Below are 13803 nucleotides of genomic sequence, written 5' to 3'. Positions count from 1 at the left end.
CGTAATAGCAGTGTTTGCGTGATACTCGATACTGTATCATAGAAACTGTTAAAAGTAAAAGCGTGACACAGTAATTAAATCGAAGGAAGTAATAGGTAATCAATAAATTAGACATACGAAACGTGTTTAAATCGATTACGATATCGATCGAGATATCGAAATTAACTCGATTCTCGGATGCCCCTAATTTCGACCTTAAACTGGACTATTCGTTTTGTTATTTATTGCACTAGTTTATTCATCACTACATAGTATAAAACAAAGTGGCTTTCTCTGTCCCTATGTCCCTATGTATGCTTAAATCTTTAAAACTACGCAACTGATTTTGATGCGGTTTAATAGATAGAGTGATGAAAGAGGAAGGTTTATATAAAATAATAAATAATAATAAATAACTGGGAACGAATTACGCACGATCATCCGGCCCCAATTTAGGATTCCCTGTGTTATGGGTACCAGAGACTGACATACATACTTATATACGTTTAAATATATACATATATAGATAATAAACACCCAGACGAAGAGCAAGCAAACCTGTTCATCACACGAATGTTTGCCCAATGCGGGAATCGAACCCACGACCCTTGACGCAACAGTCAGGGCCGCTAACTACCGCACCAACGAGTTAGTCAGTATATGTATAATAATATCCATTAAATAGTGGAGAAATCAATTATAAATGACAGTTTCCGAAGCGAAGCGAGGGCGGATCCCTTGTGTATTATAATCTACATTACTTGAGTAAATAATATACTTAGTAGTCGGCTTTTTCCCCTACCTATTCGTTGGTAGCCTAAGGAGCTATTTGCGGTCAGGTGGGTTAGCTCACGGGCTCAACCTAAGAGAATTTGCTAACACCACCCCTAGTAATAGTAGTGCTTCATAGAATCTACCACCGGATCGGAATCACGACACACTGAGAAGATTCGGCGAAAAGCTGAGTGTGCCTATGGGTTAGTTCGTTCGTTCGGTAGGTTAAATCGTTCGAGGACGGTGATCGGTACTTGAAGAACCTTTTTTTTTCGGGCTGAAATCCTCATGGACTACTTTCGCCTGGGAAAAGGCAGAGGGGCGTGCCGGACTCATACCGGCTAAAACCATCCCGGTGTCTCCCCGCACATGTGTGCGGGGCCGCGGGAATCGAAATTCTTCCGCAGCCCCACATTGGTGCTGGCCCGGTTTGGTTCAATTACCCCGTGCATCGCCTCAGAGGCGCGCGCCTCCGCCTCGGGTCCATCGAATAGGGGACGGGGACTTTCCTAAGTCCCTCGGAGAGGTCCCATGGAGGCCGGAAAAGGGCATTGTCCGTCCTTCTCCTGCAACCGGTGCGCCTCTCTCCCTCTCCCGTTCCGCAGTTACGTTCTACGATGTCACGTCCTCGCAGAAGGACACCACTGCGTCCCACGACTCTGCGCTACTGACCATCCTCCGCACTGCGGCCGGCAGCGACAGATCGCCTCCTACTTCAGTACTTGAAGAACCTAACACCGCCGAAAGAAGACATGATTCGGGTGACGGCGGCTTTGCGTTGCCCCGTTTTGAAGTCGTCGTGGCCTAATGGATAAGACGTCCGGTGCATTCGTATGTATCGATGCACCGGTGCTCGAATCCCGCAGGCGGGTACCAATTTTTCTAATGAAATACGTACTCAACAAATTGTTCACGATTGGCTTCCACGGTGAAGGAATAACATCGTGCAATAAAAATCAAACCCGCAAAATTATAATTTGCGTAATCACTGGTGTTAGGACCTCTTGGGAGTCCGCACGGGTAGGTACCACCACCCCGCCTATTTCCGCCGTGAAGCAGCAATGCGTTTCGGTTCGAAGGGTGGGGTAGCCGTTGTAACTATACTTGAGACCTTAGAACTTGTATCTCGAGGTGGGTGGCGCATTTTACGTTGTAGATGTCTATGGGCTCCAGTAACCACTTAGCACCAGGTGGGCTGTGAGCTCGTCCATCCATCCAAGCAATAAAAAAAAAAACTGGGTCGGATATGTAATCGGCTAAAATCAGTAAACAGGTCGTTCGGTAATCGCCTCAAAAACCGAAAGCCAAATAACCAAACTTGATACAAGTATCTTTTTTTTTGCTTACCTAAGCTGATAGCCTTGAGAGGCTAGTTAGCGTAACCAGGCGAGTAGGCGAGCAGTGCTTCGCAGAATCTACCTCCGGATCGGAAACGCGACCCACTGAGAAGATTCGTTGACGTCCGACGTTGACATCAATTGACCCTTTACGGTGTTTGGAGGGGGTTTCTCAAGGCAGACAACCGAACCTGTCAATAAGTAGCCGTACCTAACTCCTTGACAGTTAGGCCGAACACCCGTTTGCATTCGACGGAGATAATACTTAAAAAAACATATAATTTTCATATACTCAATAATTCATTCAAAATAACAAAAACAAAATAATACATACTATTAACTTATTTGCTTATCGCTTACGTAGCGAATAATTAAAAATCGATTTCGTTTACAGCTATCCATAAAATAAAATATCTATCAAGATTTTCGAAAGGATTGCAAAAAAAAGAAGCAATTTATTCGATATGCAAAAAGGCTTTTATAACATTAACGATTCTAAATGACGTCAAATCTACGTCATTGCATTTTCGAAACAAGTTTTCTCTTCTGAGGAATATATTTTGTGGGTCACGTTTGTTTGTTTATAAATCGTATGAGTGGCGCGTCTTTCTTTGAGTTAGAATTTTGTGCAGTGGCAACTTGGGTTCAACAAGTGCAGATAGAATACGGTGGTTGAAGCGATGCACCGGTGTTCGAACCCTGCAGGCGGGTACCAATTTTTCTAATGAAATACGTACTCAACAAATGTTCACGATTGACTTCCACGGTGAAGGAATAACATCGTGTAATAAAAATGAAACCCGCAAAATTATAATTTGCGTAATTACTGGTGGTAGGACCTCTTGTGAGTCCACGCGGGTGGGTATCACCACCCTGCCTATTTCTGCCGTGAAGCAGTAATGCGTTTCGGTTTGAAGGGTGGGGCAGCCGCTGTAACTATACTTGAGATCTTAGAACTTATATCTCAAGGTGGGTGGCGCATTTACGTTGTGGATGTCTATGGGCTCCAGTGACCACTTAACACTAGGTGGGCTGTGAGCTCGTCCACCCATCTAAGAAATAAAAAAAAAAAACGTGTGAGTGGCGCGTCTTTCTTTGAGTTAGAATTTTGTACAGTGGCAACTTGGGTTCAACAAGTGCAGATAGAATTATGATACCACATTTCAAGTAATTTTATCAGTTAGCAAGATTGGTACCAGTGTCGGATGTACAATCTCAGGTCTCCTCCGCAACTAGGTAAAGAATTGATGGTATTCAAACAAGAAACACGGCTAAAGACTACCTTCATTGATCACAATTCCAATTTTTTGCGCTCACAGCCCACCTGGTGTTAAGTGGTTACTGAAGCCCATAGACCTTTACAACGTAAATGCGCCACCCACCTTGAGATATAAGTTCTAAGGTCTCAGTATAGTTACAACGGCAGCTCCGCCCTTCAAATCGAAACGCATTACTACTTCACGGCAGAAATAAAAAACAATTGCTTTGACAAACGGACGAAAGCTCTAATTTTTACTTAAAAAAATTAGATTCTTTATAAAAGACCTTGGAAGAAAATTTTGAGGTATTGACATTTGGAGATCTTCGGTAGACCGACAGTCCGAATGTTGTTATTCGGAACTTATATGCAAACTTATCTTGAAAATGTCGTTAGCGCGATTCAGGCATCGGTCAAATATCGTGTCTTCTATTGTAGCTCTTCTTCTTCTACATCGTTCCCTCACTGCTGAGGATCGCGACCACATGTGAAGTTCTTCCACTGTGCTCGATCATGGGTGGCACGGACTGCATGGCACAGACTACCACCAAGTGCTTCTCTTGCTAGTTCTGTCTATCTGGCTGGTGTTAGCTAACGCTACAAAAACATTTACCTAATCAATACTAAATTGTCATGATGTTACTATTTATTTTATTATTCCGAAACCCGGTGAACTAAGGAGAACCGAATTAATGTAATTTAATTGAGAAAAATGTAATTAATAGGCATTAGGTTTATTACAATAATTAACTAATTAGGTACTATTAATTACTAATTAATTAACCGCAACTCCACTTATTTCTGCCGTGAAGCAGTAATGCGTTTCGGTTCGAAAGGCTAGGCAGCCGTTGTACTATAAAAACTGAGATTTTAGAACCCACTTAACACGGCCGTGATCTCGCCCACGCATGTAAGCAATTAAAAAAATATCATAATAATTAAGCATCGAAAAAAAGATGTACATAACTTATTAAAAAAAGTAAGTCGCACTGAATAAAATTAATATATTCAACGCGCATTTGGAATGACGTCAAACACTAAATTATGATAATGTGACATTTTACTGCACACATAATATGTGTGTCCATTATTCGCTAAATGTTGCTTTTTATTTTATATTAAATGAAATCAAGACGTTCTAGTTTCATTTGCACAACAACATTTAAAGAAAAAGTGTGATTAAAATATTTTTATTACTTTACTAGCTGATCCGGCAGACTTCGTAGTACCTCAATCGATAATTAAAATAAACTTAAAACAAACAAAAGGAATCGGTCCGACGGGGGACACATCAAAGGAAAAACAAAATTGTTGTTTTGATTTAATTCCGAACATTTTCATATTTATCTACCTTTCCTTTTAATCCTTTTAAACCTTCTCTGGACTTCCACAAACAATTCAAGACCAAAATTAACCAAATCGGTTCAGTCGTTCTCGAGTTTTAGCGAGACTAACGAACAGCAATTCATTTTTATATATAGAAAGATTGTAGTTGTTGGTAAGACGAACTTACTACTATGGCTGTGATGAATGGGGTTCTTAGATATCATAAAGTGAACATATTAAGTCTTCTGATCTTCTCAGTGGGTCGCGATTTCAATCCAGTGGTAGATTCAGCGAACCACTGCCCCTACTAGGTATAGTGTTAACAAATTCAATCAGCCTACCAGTGAGGGTGAGGCCCCCTCTTGAGGCTACTGGTAACTAGGCAGGCAGAAAACAAAGACCTCATGTCTCAAGGGTAGCGCTCACTTTGTTCCACCCGGTGGACCATGAGCTAGTCTCATAAATAAAGTAAGTAAATTCACGAGCCAACTATATTTTTGTTGGTTTGTTTTTTGCCTTTACAAATTTTGTGCTAATGTCGCCTTATTAAGGGACAATTAATGTGCTAAGGAATAAACTATCTACGATGTTTCCCGAGCGCTATGATGCAATTTGAAGTCATCGTGGCCTAAAGGATAAGACGTCCGGTGCATTTGTGTTGAGCGATGCACCGGTGTTCGAATCTCAGGCGGGTACCAATTTTTCTAATGAAATACGTACTCAACAATTCTTCACGATTGACTTCCACGGTGAAGGAATAACATCGTGTAATAAAAATCAAACCCGCAAAATTATAATTTTCGTAATTACTTGTGGTAGGACCTCTTGTGAGTCCGCACGGGTAGGTACCACCATCCTGCCTATTTCTGCCGTGAAGCAGTAATGCGTTTCGGTTTGAAGGGTGGGGCAGCTGTTGTAACTATACTGAGACCTTAGAACTTATATCTCAAGGTGGGTGGCGCATTTACGTTGTAGATGTCTATGAGCTCCAGTAACCACTTAACACTAGGTGGGCTGTGAGCTCGTCCACCTATCTAAGCAATAAATAAATAAAAACGCGTCTTTCTTCAAACGGTCGGTTCATTCGTTTGTTTTTTATTAGGGGTATTAAGTTGTAATGCTAGTATTTTCTTTTCTTTCTTATCTCCTGTCATCTTGTCACGTCTTAGGCTATGTCTTCTAGTTATTGTAGGTCATATGTCCTGTCAAAGCCACGCACGCCACGACACAACGCTTGCGAAGAGTTGCATTGCTGATGTCCATTAATGACGGTAACCACTCATCATCAGATGGGCCGAATAGTGAAACTAAAAGAGAAAACTAATTTGAGCCTATAAGAAAATCTTTTTGGAGTTCCCGAATAAGTATTTACATACTTCATTCGTTAATATTAATGTGCTAAATAAATCAGATCGGATAATGATTTTGTTAATGCCACTAATAAGGCACCTTTGATTTTGGGAACCCTAAAATGAATTGCATAATTTATAAAAAATCGAAGGTTTTTTTAGTTGCATTGATTTTGTATGACGTCAAACAATAAATTATTATCTTTTACCTTGCACGTTTTCCTCGTCGATATGCCGGTTTTATATTAATTCAAAACATTCAAAATGTTAACGATCGCGTAGCTCCGTCGGAGACAGCCCCCCAAAACATTGAATTAATGATTATAAACTAACTACTTTCAGGTTTTGAATACCGGTACTAAAAGTAAATTATCTAAACAAGAAAATTAAAATGTGTTTATAAAATCAACAAGCTATTTAGCGAGTTTGTTGACTGTGAATTCACATCATTGGAATTTCACCAGAGCATTATTTATTTAAATTGGTTTTTGATAGATTAGCAAGTTCACGGCCCGCCGGGATGTAAGTGGTTACCAGTAAATATCAACGTGTATGACGCTCTCAAACTTGACACGTGATGCCTAAGAGTTTTGTAAATTTTGTGCGTTCTTTTCAACAGTGATACTGCATTCCTAGTAGGTGACAAAATAGTGACGATTTAAAAGAGCTTGTGGAGCCTTAATAGAAAAAACAAACATTTTGTATTTTGTTGGTGATGTCTATGGGCCCCGGTTACCGCTTAGCATCAGGTGCTCCGTGAGTTCGTCACGTTCAATTCACCGTCACACTCGGCACGAACTGTTGTAACTGGAGCGCTTACTACCCGATAAAAAAATAGCAGGATGTTGAATAATATATCAGTACTAAGGTGCAGGTAGAAACCCATATGAGGGAACGCACATTTTTAGCGAAATTCTGCGCTAATTAACCGTGCCTTTGAATTACATAAAGTGCTCCTTAAAACAGATAAAGTTAAAATAATAAAACCGCGTCAACAGTAATGTTTTGATTCATCGCATCGCAAATTTTCCAGTAGGTATTCATTCAAATCGCAAATCGTATAACTACAATTAGTATAAATTAGTATTTAGACTAGTATATAGTTATACCTATGTAATAGTAATAAGAAACAAACATAGATGCAGATAATCACACATACACAATACAAGATGCATGCGCGCACACGCCCACATATACACACAATCAGACACACACGTATAATGACCTTCTTCAATGATAACACCTAATGATCTCTCAACACTAGTCCGCAGCTTCTGCTCACGACTTAGCCTAACCGAATCTATCTTAAGAAGGAGGGAGCCTGGAGATCAATAATACAGGTCTTTGAACCTAGTACAGACTTCAGCTCTTTAAAAGGCTTACAAAATAAATTATAAGGTTAAATTTCCATTTGTATTTCGCACCTTTAGAATTATAAAGACCCAACTCAAAAAATGTGTTTTTTTGGAAAACATCCATTAAAGTTCTGAACCCGAAAAAACGTAGAGGAAGGGGACAGAGTGAAAGAGACAGATAGATAGCTTTGTCCTTTTATAAGGTATTTATGGTCATTTGATTACTAAAAGTCGCTGAAAAGGATCGTTCTAGCTCAATTTTTGAATTAAAGACGAAATCCAAATATTTCAAAATGAGTCTCTATGATTTTAAAGGTGCGATTTGTACTATACCTTTAAGAGAGAAATAAATTATTAAAATTACAATAGGGCGTCACCAACAAGTTTGTAATCGCAAGGTTGAACGAGCGCTCGGTCGTCCGGGTCCAGACGGTAACACGTTCACGTGTTGTTTGAATAAATTAAAGAAATATGTAGGAGTTTTAATATCGATAAAACGCTCACAACGAAGCATGGATGTAATGTAAACACACGCGGTGTCACCACTGCCGCAACACGTGCTCCCCTGCCGCTTTTCAGGGTAGGGGATGCTCATAGTCGCCTCTCTTTAGTGCAGCGGTCGGGGAACCGGGGTAAATTAACCCAAATGGGCTAAAATGAAATTTTGGGGGGTAAAAATGAAACTTTTGTGAGTTAAAAGTATATATTGAAGTGAAACTTCTTTAGAATCGTTGTGATTTCAAACTCGATGAAACGAAATGACGTGAAACGAATTTTTTTTTTTTTTTTTTTCAAATTATGATGAGGTCTATAATGTGAAAGATGCTGAAAAGAAGCGATTTGGTTTTTTTTTTGTTTTTCGCCATGGGGTATAATATCAATTTACACAAAAATATGTTGGGGTAATAATTAAAAAAGGTCCCCGACCGCTGCTCTAGTGGTACCTTCCAGAGGACCCCATTGTATTAGGAGTTCTCAGCTCGGACGATGCAATGGAGTGTCGAGTGGATCTAACCCTCATACAGGAAACGGATACGGTCCGTTGGCTTCAAATACGAGTCTATCGCACGACTGTGGTGGCTTGTGATGAATTGACCTCGCAATGCCATGTCCATGCCCTCACCTGGAAACTGCGGTAGTCGATATTGGTGTGAGGGAAACGATAAACAGATGTACTATGAAGAGAGTACTTTTGCCATTTCGCCCTAACGACACGACAGCTTGGATGTTGTTGTTCTGAACATCCCCTTATATACACATATACCTACTGAGTTTCTCGCCGGATCTTCTCAGTGGGTCGCGATTCCGATCCCGTCGTAGATTCAACGAAGCACTGCTCTTGATCGTATTCCTCAGTGCTGAGGGTCGTGACCTTTACAGAGCACTTTTGTTAGGACTGTGTTCCTCCAATCCTTCCTGTACTCCGCACAGTGGATAGCAACATCGATGCTGGAGTCCAAAGTCGTCTTAATCTGATCGGACCAGCGCATGGGACTACGCCCCCTAGGTCGCTTTCCTACAACGTACTTGCTAGGGCTAGTGTTAGTAATTCTCTCAGGTTGAGCCCTTGAGCTCACTTACCCGTCCGCGCGAAGTTGGTATACCCCCTTATGTTGCCAACGATTAGGTAAGAAAAAAATACACATATATGGTTATAAATGTAACATTATTATAGAGTCTAGTGCAAGACAAACCTGATAAAGACGATGACGATTTTCAGTAACTATGATAGGAAGCTGGTGGCCCGACCTGCTGTTAAGTGATTACCGGATCCTTTAAACATGGCAATGTGATTGCCGCCACCAACTTGAGACAGGGAGACGTGAGGTCCAAAACTCATATAACGGCCGTCTCATGCTTCGAATCGGAACCCCTGACTACTTCGCGGCAGAAGCAGGCAGGACAGTGGTGTCCGTGCGGTCTTATAAGACGCCCTACCATTTTTGGTCTGCGCGAAATTACCGTTTTTTTATTTATTGCTTAGATGGTTGGACGAGCTCACAGCCCAACTGGTGTTAAGTTGTTACTGGAGCCCATAGACATCTACAACGTAAATGCGCCACCCACCTTGAGATATAAGTTCTAAGTTCTCAGTATAGTTACAACGGCTACCCCACCCTTCAAACCGAAACCCATTACTGCTTCACGGTAGAAATAGGCAGGGTGGTGGTACCTACCCGTGCGGTCCTACCACCAGTACGTAAAACTACTATTTACCCATCGACACGACAAACAAACAAAGAAATCACGAAATATCTAGAACATTACATGTACATATACAATCATTTATCATTTTATTACATATAATAATATTGAATGATAATAAATATCAATAAATCGGTCAACGTAACATGATTTTATGTCGGAAAAATCTTTAGCACTTTAGATAATTCGCGTGTCCGAAATTTTGTTTATCATTCAACATTGCTAGTTTTTATAGAATTTTAGCGTATAAAAACAAACATAATGAATAAACTTTAATATGAATACAGCAATTAGTACAATGGCCGCGTATAAACAATAACACGGGTAATTGTGCGGTTTTTATAAACTGTTTTTTTTTATTGCCCTTGTAGGCATACGACCATACGGCCCACCTGATGGTGAGTGGTTACCGTCGCCCATGGACTTCAGCAATGCTAGGGGCAGAGCCAAGCCGCCGCCTACGCAGACTCTCCTGTTTAGTTATGGATGAGCTTTTTTTTTTATTGTCTAGATGTGTGGACGAGCTCACAGCCCACCTGGTGTTAAGTGGTTACTGGAACCCATAGACATCTATAACGTAAATGCGCCACACACCTTGAGATATAAGTTCTAAGGTCTCGGTATAGTTACAACGGCTGCCCCATCCTTCAAACCGAAACGCATTACTGCTTCACGGCGGAAATAGGCGGGGCGGTGGTACCTGCCCGTGCGGACTCACAAGAGGTCCTACCACCAGTAATAAGCTTCCGGTTGACCTGTTGTTAAGTGGTTACCGGAGTTCATAGATATGATCAAGGTAAATGTCGCTAACTTGACACACGAGATCTAAGTTTTTTTTTTTATGTTTGAGGATTTACTGGTGGCTCGGAGGCCTTTCCAGTTTTACCGGGGCAGGTGGGCGAGTAAAGGCTCAGCCAAGAGATCTAAGTATTGGTTCTATAGTACTATGGCTGCTCTGCCCTTCAAACGCGTTGTTATTTCGCAGCAGTCGTTTTCCGAAGTCGTCGTGGCCTAAGGGATAAGACGTCCGATGCATTCGTGTTGAGCGATGCACCGGTGTTCAAATCCCGCAGGCGGGTACCAATTTTTATAATGAAACACGTACTCAATAAAATATCACCATTAACTTCCATGGTGAAGGAATAACATCGTGTAATAAAAATCAAACCCGCTAAATTATAATTTGCGTAATTACTGGTGGTAGGACCTCTTGTGAGTCCGCACGGGTAGGTACCACCGCCCCGCCTATTTCTGCCGTGAAGCAGTAATGCGTTTCGGTTTAAAGGGTGGGGCAGCCGTTGTAAGTATACTTGAGACTTGTTAGAACTTATAGCTCAAGGTGGGTGGCGCATTTACGCCGTAGATGTCTATGGGCTCCAGTGACCACTTAATATTAGGTGGGCTGTGAGCTCGTCCACCTATCTAAGCAATAATAAAAAAAGCAGAAATATACAGGGCGGTGGCACCAAGCCGCGGGGGGTCAGAAGACGCCCTACTATCAGTTCCAAAAGCTTTTTTGCTTCCATCTTTATTGCATTAATCGATAATATTATTTTAATTTATGAATACGATGCCCGGCCGATACAAACCGCGTCACACAAGACGCAGCGGGTCAGTACATAAGCGTAGTCGAACCGAAGAGGTCGCGTTGGCGCAATGCGAAGTTCCTAACGTAATAATTAAAAAAAATATGCGCTTAGTAAAAAACGAGCACAATATATACTTCGATAAAATATTTGCTTTAACTTTACAAATAATGAAATTAGTGCACTAATACAATAATAATACAAAAAATAATAATGGGGAAATCGTTTAGCGGTTTACGCGGTTATAAAAACCGCTATTTGTCAATGGTCGATAAGATAAAAGGGTTGTATTCGTTTGTGAAAAAGGGGATGTTCGATCTGCGAGTGTGGCCCGGGGTTGAGGGCAGCGAGAAGACTCCGGGGAAGGCTCCGGACCGCGGCAAGGAGCAGATGCAGCGACTTGCGAAGCTCGCCAAGAAACACAGAAACGGACATTTGCCCAAGGTAAAAATCTATATCTTATGCTAATATTAGTTTTATTGTCACCGCCCATCGGATCGGTCCATGGACATCACTTCGAAAATATCAGTGAACCGTGTGATAGTTAAGATTAAATTGAAATAACCTACAGTTCAAAGTGGCGTCAGGTGATAAAAGCTTGTGACCCGTATTGAAACGATAGGGATTCATTAAAAAATGCTTTCACGATTTAGTATTATCTTTAAACTCTAGATTGGAGATCGTAGTTTTAAATACGTCTACATCTCGCAAAAACTGAAAGGAATATTACGCTAGGATTATTTAATGAATTGAGGGTAGAAATGTTATTTACATTGAAGCCGCTGCTGGACTTTTTGGCGGGAACGCGAGGAGTGAAGTTGTGTGATTTGTTTTATTTTGTCTATTTAGTGTTTCTTCGGGTTTAAATGTGTAATAATGGTGGTTTATTAACCGTTTAATATCTGTGAAAGTGCACAAATGTGGGAAAATGAAACAAAGCCGCAGGACATAACTTCTCGGGATCCTCCAAAAAGTCCACTGAAAAAATCTTAGTAAAAGACCACCATTTTACTGAGATTATATTTCATCCCATATCATCTCAATTCGTTCCATTTAATTTCATCCCAGTTGATTAGTGTCTCAAATTAATCATCTTCATTTCATTTCACTCCATAATATCATTTTTCATGCAAATATGAATATAAATTAAAATAAGACATGACTTAAAGGTATCAGTTACCAGGTAATAAAATCTCTTAAAAAAAAAAAGCCGCTGCTGTGTTCCTTTGTACCTTTTAAGCGGTAGGCAGCGGCTTGGCTCTGCCCTTGGCATTGCTGAAGTCCATGGGCGACGGTAACCACTCATCATCAGGTGGGCCGTATGCTCGTCTGTCTACAAAGGCAATAAAAAAATTTACAAAAAAACTGTGATTCTAGGCTATTCTTACCCAACATCAGATGACCCTTTTAAAGCCCGTTTAAGTCCCGATTAAAGTCCGAAGCAAATAATAAAAAACTTAGACGTACAACTGTGTATTACACATTGATGTGACATAGATAAGGTGATTTAAAACAAATCAAATAGCCAATATATTTCTTATTTGGAACCGACGTATCGTGGGAGGCTGTCTTGCCAAAACTTATGCGGTTTTAAGTCACAAACAAAATTGGAATGTGTATTCGTTTGACGCAACCTTCGGCCAAGTCACAAACAAACAACATGGCCCAGATAGACCTATCAAGTCTCAAATCTTACATCAAAGTCGTATTCGCCATGTGTTTTTTTTTAGTGGCTTAGCCGTTGTAACTATACCTGAGGCCTTAGAACTTATATCTCAAGGTAGGTGGCGCATTTACGTCGTAGATGTCTAAGGGCTCCAGTAACCACTTAACAACAGGTGGGCTGTGAGCTCGTCCACCCATCTAAGCAATAAAAAAAAATGTAATTTCCATAGGCTCGGACCGTTTCCTACACCAGATGAGTCACGAGTTGCTCTGTTTTAAATATATAATATCGAGGGCAAAAGGCTATTTATTGGGTTTAAGTGACAATTTGGCGATTTTACACGCGAGCTATTTAAAGGTTATATAATTTGGAAAAAATATAAAAAAAAAAAAAATTTTTAGTTATTTAAGTCGGGTAAGCTTCATTGAAGTTCAACTAAAAACTAAGGATCGTTGATGCTAATACTAAATAAATAGGACCTTTAATTACAAAGATAATATTCAGCGAAATTGTCCTTTAAACCAAATAGCCCCAAATATCCCTCGATGTGTATATATGCTTATATCTTCAGACCTTTGATACCCAATGCCCGTAACCTCGCGAACGGCATTCAAATTAAGGTTCAAACACCCGACGACCATAGGGCCCTCTCTTCTTACCTCCGTAAGGAACGTATAAGTTTCCATACTTATACGCTCCAGGAGGAGCGCGAACTCCGCGTTGTAATACGCGGAATCCCTAAGGAGTTAGATGTAGAGCTCGTCAAGGCCGATCTGTTAGAACAGGGCTTTCCAGTGAATTCTGTGCACCGTATGCACACCGGTCGCGGTAGGGAGCCATATAATATGGTTCTAGTCACCCTCCAGCCTACCCCCGAGGGTAAGAAAATCTTCAACACACAGACCGTCTGTAGGCTCTCTGGTATCGCTGTCGAAGCCCCCCATAAAAAAGGCACTCCTAGCCAGTGC

At 40.9% G+C, this 13803-nt stretch overlaps 1 protein-coding gene across 1 annotated transcript in view; it reads left to right on the top strand.

The window, feature by feature from the left end:
* Window positions 1-13803, top strand: part of LOC101743450 (phosphatidylinositol 3-kinase catalytic subunit type 3) — a 34119-nt gene that overhangs the window by 3100 nt on the left and 17216 nt on the right. Inside the window, exon 4 of the mRNA XM_012689486.4 lies at window positions 11476-11613. Within this exon, the coding sequence (XP_012544940.2) occupies window positions 11476-11613 (138 nt within the window). The remainder of the gene's footprint in view (window positions 1-11475; window positions 11614-13803) is intronic.

This window comes from Bombyx mori, chromosome 21, assembly GCF_030269925.1.
Source record: "Bombyx mori chromosome 21, ASM3026992v2".
NCBI lineage: Eukaryota > Metazoa > Arthropoda > Insecta > Lepidoptera > Bombycidae > Bombyx > Bombyx mori.
The sequence above is the reverse complement of the archived record's forward strand: the minus strand, read 5'-3'. Positions and strand labels throughout refer to the sequence as shown.